Source organism: Panthera onca, chromosome C1 (genome assembly GCF_046562875.1).
Source record: "Panthera onca isolate mPanOnc1 chromosome C1, mPanOnc1 haplotype 2, whole genome shotgun sequence".
NCBI classification, from domain to species: Eukaryota; Metazoa; Chordata; class Mammalia; order Carnivora; family Felidae; genus Panthera; species Panthera onca.
The window spans coordinates 31,247,409-31,259,781 of NC_138346.1; the positions used below are offsets into that span (position 1 = coordinate 31,247,409).

Sequence of the window (12,373 nt, forward strand, 5' to 3'; positions counted from 1 at the left end):
TTGGCAGGCACATGGACTCAGATTCAAATTCAGCTTTAGAATGAATGAAATTCTCCTAAAAAAAATCATAGCCTATTAGGGTAAACAAGGTATATTTTATAGATGAGAAAACTGTGAGCCAAGGAGACATGGTGATCACACATCACAAAGAGACCTGGACAGTCTCAGTTCAGAATATTCACTTCTATGGAAATGACAGTTGTGTCCTGATTTATTTTTTGTTTGGAAAAATGTGGTCCTGATAGATATAGGTTAAATGATTACTTGGGAACACAACTAGATCAAATACTGTAGGGTCTGGGACCAGGTCCGTATCACTGGTTCTCAAGGGACGAGGATGGGCCAACCTTGAGACCATGATCTCACAAGGTCTTCTGAGGAACAGCAGAAGGTCAGCTACCACAGATCGAAAGTCAGTACAGGAACAGCCTAGGGGAAACCTAAAAGACTTACTCTTCCAAATTTCAAAATAATTGTCCTAGTTTGTCTTACGGACACAAGGCCCTACATGCAGAAACTTGCAATGTGAAAAGAATACAACAAATATCCACAATATAGAAAAAAATCACCTACGTATCCCATTAACATATTGGTTTGGGTTCAGTTTTCCCCCCAAACATAAACACATGCATGCATGTGTGTATGCGCAAACATACAAGGGATGAGAAGGCAGAAGCATATTCATTTTTTTTTGAAACCTACAGAAGGATTTAAAAGAAATTTTCTCCATCTTAATTTTCTGGTCTTTATTCCCTTATTAGCTTTTGATTTACAGCTATTCACAGTATCTATTTATTAATTTACACTCTATCTCACTTCTAAAAGGATATGAGGTGGTATTTTATCACATATAGTATTAAAAGACATGGATAATTGAAAACTAAAATTAATCCAAAAACTGTCATGTAGTTGAAAGAGCACTGTACTAGAAGCCAAGAGACGCAGGTTCCAACTCGCGTTTTTACCCAACTAGTTACTTGACATCAGAGCGCACATTTGATTATTTGTAAAATAATGTCAATTGTCCAGAAAACTGCTAATTATGAAATTCTATAGAACTATGTCTAGACCAGCATCTTACAAAAGTTGCTGTCAAGGGCACTAAGAATTCTTTTGAGTGGAAGTGAGTTTCTCCACTGTAGGACCTCCTAAAAGGCCTAAGGATTCTCTGCTGCCTACTCAACAGCCTTCTGCATCCCTCTTTCTCCTGCTAGCATATCCAGTCCTATTTCTCAGAGAGTGAAAGTGAATAAATTAGAATAGCATCCAGAATGTCAGTGCACAATATATGTCATTTATTAATTCACTATGATCACGTAGTTGTTGAAATTCCAAAATATGTTAAGAAGTACCATAGGATTCCACAAAGAAGACCTGGGAAATCCCTGGGCTAGATGATTTTAAAGCTCAAATGGACTCTGTGAATATGATTCTTTACTGTTTTACCTGGTGGTGTTCTACCATGTCTCTTCTTTTAAATAGGTTTTTTTAGGTTAGCAATCTCTAGGCTATACAGTTGAAAGCATTGATCAATTTCAGAAACATAGAATCATCAAGCATTAGCCCAAACTAGCAAATTATTCTACATCAGAACTTAGTCATTTAGCATTACATTAGAAAAACCACTGGAAAATAAATGGTAAGAAACAATTTAAATGAATAAAGTTGGGATTATATAGATGCCCAACTGATTTAAAACTCTTCTTAAAAATAAATAAATATATATATATATCCCATTAGCTTATAGGGTATATATAAGAGTATGAACCCGTTTAAGTCAGTAGAAGAGTTCTTCAATTCATCTTTGTAACTCATTGTTGCCAAATAAAATATTAAGAAATTTATTGTTACCCACTGCACTATCTAAAAGATGTGCACAAGACTTTATAAACAAGGTCATATTTGAGCTGGAATTTAAAAGGTGGATACAGGAGCACCTGGGTGGCTCAGTCAGTTAAGCATCAGACTCTTTCCTTCAGCCTAGATCACAATCTCACGGTTCATGAGATTGAGCCCCACGTTCGGCTCCATGCTAACAGTGCAGAGCATGCTTGGGATTCTCTCTCTCTCTCTCTCTCTCTCTCTCAAAAATAAAATATTAAATTATTTTTTAAAAAAAGGTAGGTACAAATTCATCAAGAACAAAAAGAGGCAAAGGGGGGATCAAAGTGAAGAGAACAGTACTTACAAAACCACAGAGGCTTAAAAGAAAGCAAAGAAAAGAAGGCTTAAAAAGAAAGTGAATAAGCCAGTGGTTCATGGTTCCTGCAGGTTAAGGTAACTGTGGAAGAGTGGCCATTAAGAAAGGCAGGCAGAGAGAAAGTAGGTAGATCATGAAGAGCCTGTAAATATGAACTTGCTGCATATTCGATGCATAAGTATTTTATCTTGTGAGAAAAAAACAGGAATGGCGAACTTCTGTATGCATACAGGGAATGTTGTTGGTTTTTAACGAATATTGTTGACGATTATCTTCTGTTGAAAATGATATAAAAACTACACTGAATATTGAGCATATTTTTATCTCAGATACAAATAAAACACAAATTTGTGGTGATTAATATGACCTAATCATAAAAATGTCTTGATTCCTATTATTTGTTAAATTGTGTCTCATTAGGAGAGATAAGCATGTGAGCTGATCATGGTTAAATTCCCCATTTTCTTGAATGGGGTCCCAAGAATTTGAAAATGAGTGAGAATAAGCCATGCTTCTGCTGTCCCAGCTGGCACCAATGAGCCCCCCATGAGGAGTAGAACCAGCTCCAATGGCCTCTGGGAGGAGAGTGGGGAGTAGAGATGAAGAGCTGGGGCTCTGGTGTTCGGCATTTTACATGCACCTTGTTATGGTGAAATCACTGGAACACAAAGGCTACTTCCACACTAACCACTTCCTCCCCCTTTATCTCAACAGGATCTCGGGGTGGGGCCAATGGCGCCGCGGGGTCACACTCCTGGGAGAGCCATGAGCATTGCATCTGCTGACTTGCATATCACCCCACCCCGCCATGACACCTGTCCCATCCATGACCACACCTGCCCTGAGAGCAACAAAAGGAAAACAGAATAAGCAGATACCCAAGCAGGTGGTGTTGCTTCCTTCTTTAATTTCTCTGAGAAACCTGATACATGTTTTGCTTTGCTTTGCTTTTAAAGTTACAGAAATGAAAAGTACTCAATCTGCTGGACCCCGGAGGATAGATAAGGGATGGATTTTTTTTCATCATTCATCCCTGCCCAGATTCCTCCAGCCAATTCTGAGGAACCATCTGCATCAGCCTGCTAATGACTTTGGACATGGCTCTCCACGCCATAGGAAGCCATTGGAAGTTGTTAGGCAGGGAGTTATATAACCAGATTTGTGATTTAGAAAGGCAGCTCTAACAGAAGCAAGGATCCGTGCACCCTGTAAAGAGAGAGGTCAGTTTGAGGCCTCTGCAATCGTCTGATTGATGATAAAGCTCTGGCCTGCTGCGACACTCATGTACATGAAGGTGGAAGAAAGTGAGGAGGGCAGGAAAGAAAGAGGAAGAACTGGAGATGACGTCAGGGCTTCAGACCCATTGGCTGGAAAGCGACGCTGACCGCTTAATAAAGGTTAGCTAATCTCGTCATTTAATCTATAGTACCACGTGAAATGGATTTGAAGCCAAGAAGTGAATAAGCACTTTCAGGGTTTGGGTTTATATTCACAACATAAATTGCAGACAAACTCTATCAATTTTTTCTCTTACAAATAGCACATGAAAGGCAGCTCAGAAAATTTGCTCCTGTCACTGGAGCCAGAGAGGGTTCAAATCCTGGCTCTGCCACCTAATAACTATGTGATTTTGGATAAATCACTTAAGTACCCTATGCCTGTTTCCTCATCTCTTAAAGGAGGGGAATGACAGAACCCAGCTAAGTACTGTGAGGCTGAAATGGGTTGTTATGAGTAAAGGATTTAGGACACTTAGTGCACCGCTTGGAGCTCGGCGCCCGGCATGTAGTTCCCATTTAATCAAGATTGTTTTCTGTCTCTCTTACCAAAAATTCGTCCTCAGGATGCACAAAATTCACTTTCAAAGGAAAAGAACCTCAGCTTACCTTTCTTCCTGACTTCAACATTGCATTGCTCAGTTGGTTCAACAAAAGAAGCTGAAAATCTTAAGAAAAACAAACTTATTTTTTTCCCCGAGAAAGCGAAGAGAAAGGTGAAAACAAATTCTCAAGCCCAGGGCCCTTGGAGGTTCAGCCTTTCGAAGACCACACAGTGCTCGCTTCTAAATAGAATATTAAAACAAGCAAGAGCAATTTTCTCCTTTCGTCTTCCCTTATTGCCTAATTTTCCTCCCGCACCATTTGCATAATGGATAAAAAGGCATCCATTATGCAAATGAATGATAGGGTGGTGAGGTTGTGGAAGACACAAACCTCGCTGTGGATGGAGAAAGGCCTCCACAAGGCCCTCTGTCGTCTGCATTCCAGCACACGGCCTCACTGGCCGGGTTTCCAAAGGATAGAGGAGAATTGTGAAGATTATAGGTCATTAATTTCTACTTGGTTTATTACAAAGGCAGCACCACAGATGCTTTCCAGAACATTTGTACCAAATACGGATATTCAATATTGTGGTATGTAACACAAACTTTACAGTAAACATTTTGTTTCAGATGGGAAAAACGAGTACTCTCTAGGACTTACAATTTTAAGCATGTTCTTTGCTTTGCAAGCGAAAGATTCCCCTTGCAAAGTAGTAAAAGCCTCTGTTCTTCTATCTGGAGAATTAACCTATATAACAGGTGCTCAGAGCAGTCTCAAAACATATGCATACATTCAACAGGAATGAAAATTTGTTTTAAGTACCAAAATGTTAGTGGATTTTCAAAAGCTTCATGCTGTTAAACGGACCTAAATTTATCTCTAAGAGTTATCACCAAAAACTGACATTTCTCTTGGAGATGTAAATTCACTGAAACTGTAGAAGAATGTTTATTTTTCTCCCAATGCCTTCAAAACAAAAATAAAGAATTCTGAACAAAACTACCAGGTGGGTTGTTCTCGCTTGAATAAATGAGGAGGACAAAATTAAGAAATTAACTTCGGGGAGCCTGGGTGGCTCAGTCGGTTGGGCGTCCGACTTCAGCTCAGGTCACGATCTCGCGGTCCGTGAGTTTGAGCCCCGCATCGGGCTCTGGGCTGATGGCTCAGAGCCTGGAGCCTGCTTCCGATTCTGTGTCTCCCTCTCTCTCTGCCCCTCCCCCGTTCATGCTCTGTCTCTCTCTGTCTCAAAAATAAATAAAATGTTAAAAAAAATTTTTTTTGAAAAAAAAAAAAAAAAAGAAAGAAATGAACTTCAAACGTTTCCTCCAAACTCTGAGATACATCATTTGGGGAGAAAAAGAAGGTGGCTGAAACAGAAAGTGACCTTTGTTTCTAGTCCAAATTCCTTGATAAACCTTAGCTTTTGCCAAATGACACTCTTCAGGGACATTTTCTTAAAGTGATCCTCATAGGCTACAGATAAGCCACATCACTTACAGACCAGCCTGTCCTGTAGGATACTTCGAGAGGATGCGGTTCAGATTCGCCCGCAATGCAAGCAAAAACCGCATCCACTTGTCTGAGTATCATCGACTACAAAGAGCTATGTGAAAATAATTTAAAGAAAAGACAGACCAGATTTTTAAAGAAAGATACTAAGAGGATACGTCATATTGTAGAAGCAACTCATAATCAGCAAGCTGATGTATTTCAATCAGGTGAAAAACATACTAGTGAAAATGTACATACCTAATTTTAGAGCAGAAGGGGTTACTTCGATCTCCCCACCAATTGGTTTAAATGCAGCCAACTGGGCAGCCACTTCCGTCTCAAAGGCATCTGGGGTCTGCTGACCTGTAAGGTTTCCACTAGGGCTCTCAATCTTGTGGAGTGGTTCTTGTTCATCAAACACAGCAATCAGCTACAAACAAATCCAACAACACTCATTACTTGGTATGACATGCATCATCACACAACACTGTATCTTGCTGATTGTGATCTTTATTTGATTTTAAAGAAAATGGCCTCTGACAACGTCAAACTTGAATGTTACTGCCCCACAACTCTCCACTCAATAGGTCTAAAAGCATTGTAGCCAGGAATTAATTGTTTGCCGATTCTTGAAATAAAGAACCAATTTTGGCTCTTTCGAAATAAGGAAATGGCTGCCCCTTCCCCTTGCCACCTTCACCAATTTTCCTAAAAGGACTTCAGTAGTTTTAAGAGTGTTTCCAGAAATAAAAAGTCGAAGATGCAGAAACTGAGGATAGGTCTACTTGAAAAAAGAGGACATTCAAGGCTCGGAGAGCTGAGATATTATAAAATCCATAATTACAGCTGCCCTCTTAGACACGATCACAACAAATGAATGTGTATATTTCCATACAATGTGTTCATTTTGTGCACATAGATATCATCCCCTTTTTATACATCCCTTTAATTCTGTTCTCTTCCTTCATGACACTGTGCTGACTGGTTCAGTCCAATGAACGCCAAGTCCAAAGAGACTAAACGTCAGCACTTTCAACCAAATTATTACTATCTTCATTTCAATTTCATTTCATAGGAGAACTATGTTTCTTAATATAGAACTATTAACAGAACCATTAATATAAAACATTTAATTGTCCATTCCAAGCCATTTTTCATAAAGGGCAAAATAAAATAAAATATTCCAGTAATTGCCCAAGCACTGCTGTATCAACAGTGAGGACAACCCTGCTCAAACTGTATTTTTGGCCAGCAGACAGCACCTCCATGGAGGACCCTCACAAGCGTCTCATCAAGTGCCATGGAAAAGTCCAAATGTGTGTGCAGTAGGCAGCGAGAGGATGCTACTGTCAACCCAGGAAAGAGCAGTGTGGGCAACTTTGAAATCTGCTAGTAAATCTTTAGATATTTTTCATTCATTACATAAAACAAACCTACTTATGATTCAAGCATTTATTTAGGAAAGGCACAGAAAGCCCCATTCATAAGGGAATCTCGTTGGCAATAGTATTAATAACACAAATGCAGGAGTAATCAATCAAAACATCATAAATTCCAAGTTGAATCTTTCAAAAGAAATGAATACAATTAGGGATATGCAAATTGACTACTCAGAAATAATTTTCATAATTGACTACTCATTTCCAGTATGGAGACTTCTTTAATTGGAAAATCCAACAATCCTCTTACCACAGGAAAGAAATGCTACTCCCAAGGCATTATTTTTAATTCTTGAAATTGAGCACATACATTTTCTATTTTTAATTGGTAGTAATGATGAACTGATTTGAGAGAAGACTTAAATGGATTAATAATGAAAGATTATTCTAGTATAAAAATAATCAGTAGAACTGTATCTTTCTAATCATCTGGTCAAAGAGTTTAAAACTTTAAATCTTGAAAAGGAAAATAAAATCAGTTTTTAAAATGTGCTAGAAGTGTAATTTTCATCACTATTTTTGTGACATAATTATAATTTCAGTTTTGCATATTGGTGAATTCTAACACATTTTAGTAACATTTATTTTAATTGCCAATCGGCAAGATGAAGCGGCTTATTATGTGGGTTCTATGAACAATTTTGTGTTAGTGAAGAGTAATACCTTACTCTTCCCTCTTCCTACATCCTTAACTGCTTATAAATGCAGTGCGCCTTCCATATTGGGGAAAAGAGAAAAAAACTGAGTATCAGTTTGGAGCATAATACACAATCTTAAAACTGATAACTCATCAACTATGCCATTATCTATGTTTATTATGTAACCTTTCCTCCCCAAGATACTCTCCTGTTTTCCATACTATTATATCCATACAAGTTTACAGCAGATGTAACAACAATGATACGCCTACTTATCAAATGAGAGAACATAATAGTTCGGAGATTTTGTTTCCCAAAGGGAGAGGCAAAACAGTAATTGGTACTAGAATCTAGTCTTTTTCATTTCTAACTCAGGGTTTCAGACCACACTGTGACTGTTTTCCAACAAGAGAGCTGTAAAAAGAGAGGATATCTTGTAAAATATTTGTGGTTTGTCCACTAGGATGTTATATCCTAAAGAATACGATCAAGAATGGAGAGAAAAGGCAATAGTCATCACAAAGATGATGATAATAAGAAGTGGAGTATTCCCAAATCTCATAGTCTGTCTCCCAGTCCCACAATTGACAGGCATTATCTTCACAATGTCTACCCTAGATGTACAGATGGATGAATGAATGAGACGGTCTCTCTTCCTGGAAAGAAGAGGTTCGGTTCCTGAATCAGTGGTGCCCAAACAAAGTCTTTGGCTTCATTGGTGCTGGCTGATAAGAAACTCTCCATGTGGTCTGCATTTCAACATCTACAATATGCACACTTGTTTTAAAACTGACAATTTCTTTAAATCGTACATTGTAGGTGCTTATTAGCTAGATTACTTGCTTCATCAGAACACCTCCATTATCAGGTAACAGAGTTCCCAGCAGACGGTGTTACAGAGATGCATTAATTAACATAAATCATGGTTCTGGCTCCTCAACAGAGGCATGCTGATTTCCAACATGATAGAAAAAGAAGTTGGACAGGAAAGAAGAAATTCTATTTAACTTTTTTTCTGTTGTTAAGGTTTCACCTAGACTAAACTTCTATGGCATGTGGAAGATTTTTCACTGACATCTTTGGGACTATAGTAACCTAAACATTATGCAAAATGCAAACAGGTAATATTTCATTTGGATGCCTTTCTCTTCTGCTGCCCTATCCATCTTCTGGCAACCCTTCTGTTCTCCTTCTGCAATGCTTGTATTCTCACGTCACCCAGCACAACACCAACATTTCCCAAAGACCCCATAATCCAAACTCTTTTCAGAGTCATTATTTCTAATCAAAACTCCTGTCCTCACAGATCTCTGTCAGTATTTTGGCATCTCATCCCCAGATGTACACAGGAAGGTTGGTCCACAAATATACTATTCATTCTCCCACCCCAAACAAAAAGAAAAACCAACAACAGAAAGGTTTAAGAAACCTTCTCAGGACCCATTTACCCCTGTAGATAATACCCTATTTCTCTACTTTCCTTAAAAGCAAAATCTGAAAATGTCTGTCTACAGAGCAGTTTCCAATCTCTACAGAGCAGTTTCCAAAGGACTCCTGTTCTTTGCTGAGACCACACTTGTCAGGCTCTTGCCCCTCCATTCCATGGAAACTGCTCTTATGAAGGTCAAAACCAATCTTTAGATAACTAAATCCCAAGCCACTTATCTGGCTTGATTTTAGGACACAGTTCAACATGCCTCTTAAATTGTTTTGTTGACTTGTCTTCCTGGATATCTCTTGTGACCATCCGTTAAATTTCCTTTTACTTATTCCTCCTCATCTCTAAAAATGTGACAGAGAACACATCTAAGTCATTTTGGACATCTCATTTGTCTCATGGCATAGACATAAGTATATGCTCATAAATTCCAAATTTAAACCTCTAACCCAGAGCTTCTTCTCGAACTCCAGGCTTATATGGTCCATCACCTAACATAACATGTGAAAAACTGAAAAAATGATCTTCCAAAGCTCTTCTTACAATCTTTTTACATTCAAATTACTGGCAGTCCATCCGTCCAACTGCTCAGGAGAAAAATCTCATATTCACCCTTGATGCCTTTTTCCACCCCTCCCTTCTTCTCTCATACACCCCACACACATCCAGTTTGTGAACAAATCTCAAAATATAATCAGAGTTTACCTGCTTCTCACCCCTCTACTCTCATCACTTTGGGCCCAGCTACCACAGTCTCTCCCATGGATCACGGCAATAATTTCCTGTGTGGTCTTATTTCTACCCATGCTCCCTTCTAATCCATTCTCAATACAGCAGCCAGAGTGATCCTACTAAAACACAAGATGGGTCATGTGTCTCCTTTGGTCAGTCACCTTCCCATGTCACAGTGAAGCTCAAGTCCTTGCAATGGACTATCTGGTCGTAAACTCCTTGGGACATATCTGACCACATGTTCTGAGTGCGTTCTCCCTTGCTCTCAGGATTCTATCCATCTATGATTTCTTCTTTGTTCCTGACTCAGTGTCTTTGTATTTGCTGTTCTCTCTGTCTGAAATAGTCTTCCCCAGACACCTACATGGTTTGTTCCTCTGTCCTTCCAATCCTTACTCAAATGCCAGGCTTTTGCTGACCACACGATCTTAATTGCAACATCACAGCCACTTTCTATCCTCCCTTCTTTTTTCTTTATCGCATTTATCGCCCTCTCAATGTTTCATTTTTTAGTTGTCTTATTTATTGTCTGTTTTTTCTCACTGTGCTAGAATATAAGCTCCAAGGAAACAGTGATTTTTGTTTTTTCTGTTGTATCCCCATCGCCTAGATTGGTGAGTATACACAATAGGCACTGAACATATGTTTGTTGGAATAAAATGACTAAAAGAAAGCAAGAACAGATACTAAAACCTAACAGAGCAAGTAAAAGATACCTAGATTTTTTTCACGTGTTTTTAGAATAAACATCCAAATTATTATTTTTTTAGAAATGAATGCATATAAACAACCTGTACATACCCATAAGACCCTCGAAGCGTCATCATCATTATTACCGTTGTTCTGGTTTTGTTATTATGGGTGGTGGGGGAGAGAAATTCCTACTTTTCTATTCAACACGAAGAGAAATCGCTTCTGCCACGTCAGGCTCCAAAAAGAGAGATTATGTGTGTTCTCTTTCTTTTTCAGGCTCAATTTTGAAAGGGAGAATCTGCTTATTTGGTCTCTGAAGGAGTACAAGTGGTACACCAGGGGTGGAGAGCACATGGAGAGGGAGGCAGAGTCAGTGGTGTAGTCTGAGATGGCATTCCATAAAGCTCACGATTCAAGTGTGCAGCCTATACAAATTAAGGTCTTCCATTTCACGTTCTACCAGCTTTCTGTGATTGTTTTAATAAGACACTATTTTCTCTTTAATGTGCCAGTAAAATTAAGGCACTGGGAGAATGTACAATGTTTATCTTACATGTTTTCTACCTCTGTTTGAGAGGTCAAGGTGGAGTGCAATTCTCAGGAGCACACCTAACTTCTAAATAGGACTTAAGAAAACATGTAAAAATAAACACACTAATGTAGCATGTAAAATGATATTCAATAATTCGATCTCAGTTGTCCATGCTGATGGTGCTCCCAGTTCAAAGGTTAGGCACTGGCTTTGGTAACTGCAAGCATCCCCTGGCCACCCCGGAAGGCCTATGGGAAGAACATCTGAAACTGGGATTCTACTAGCAAAATGATCACCCATAAAACTTCACTTTAGAGAATATTTCCATCTTTTTCTCATACCTTGTGTAGATCAAAATAATGAAAAAGTCAACAACAACAACAAATTCAAAGATGAAAAGAAATGGAAGAATTTTGGGTAACTTACAATTATCTGTGAAACCTGAATAATAGACTTGATCAAAAGAGCCATGTGTTCTCTGCAATTTCACACCATCAATATCACTTCGAGAACTCAGACCTGTTTGTATAATTAAACAGTAAGACTATTATGATCAATATCACTAGTAAAGGGCTGTGTGTTTGCGTGCGTGCGTGCGTGCGTGTGTGTGGGGAGTGTGTGAGTCACGTGGAGGTAGAACGTTAAGTTCCTTGATAATATCCCTAGCATGCCTAAACACTTCAGCACAGAGCCTGGTACACAATGGAAGGTTAAATGTTAATTCCTTTTCCTACCATAGCTAACATTCTCTGGCTTCCAGACTAAATCCCACTTGACTTGTTTATCCATATTCTGCTTTTACTTTGTTGATTCTCTTTAATCTCTTCATCACAGGATTGACAGAGGAACAGAGAAAGTACCAAGATCAAACACATCAAATAGGTAATTTTTGTTTTTCTTTTTTGTCTTCCTCTTCATCACACAACCCGTAGACACGCTTTACCACTCTCCCCACCCTGCAAAACATGGGTTGTGCTGTTTCCACCGCAGTTTGAAGCAATATACCAATACCTTTAGCTTCTCCAGTCACAAGTAAATATTTTCATAATAAATGCCACCAAGGGTATTTATTGCAGTGTCCCTCAATATTCATGATGTGGCTTGCTCTGTTATCAAACTATAGCATTCTGTCACTTTTTAGAGCCTGAGTTTTTATAATCGAATGCTATTATCTTTAGCCTATAGAGAAAATCAAAAAGAATCATCCAAATGCCCATAGAACATGATTTATAAAAGTACATTTTTTGTATTAGTAATTACAGTTAGGAAATGTGGCTCTATTTTAATTACACGTCAAGTACACTCACATACTACTAAGAAAAACTTATTTGCCATATTGAGTTCTTTGGGTTCAACTCTTGAATTTAACAACACACTGCTATTTTTA

The 12,373-nt window shown here is 38.6% G+C and overlaps 1 protein-coding gene across 4 annotated transcripts in view; it reads right to left on the reverse strand.

Moving 5' to 3' along the window:
* Positions 1-12,373, reverse strand: part of PARD3B (par-3 family cell polarity regulator beta) — a 1,001,728-nt gene that overhangs the window by 597,999 nt on the left and 391,356 nt on the right. For all 4 annotated transcript variants that reach the window (XM_078450957.2, XM_078450959.2, XM_078450958.2 and 1 more), the window contains exon 3: positions 5,773-5,944. In XM_078450957.2, coding sequence (XP_078307083.1) covers positions 5,773-5,944 — 172 coding nt within the window. The remainder of the gene's footprint in view (positions 1-5,772; positions 5,945-12,373) is intronic.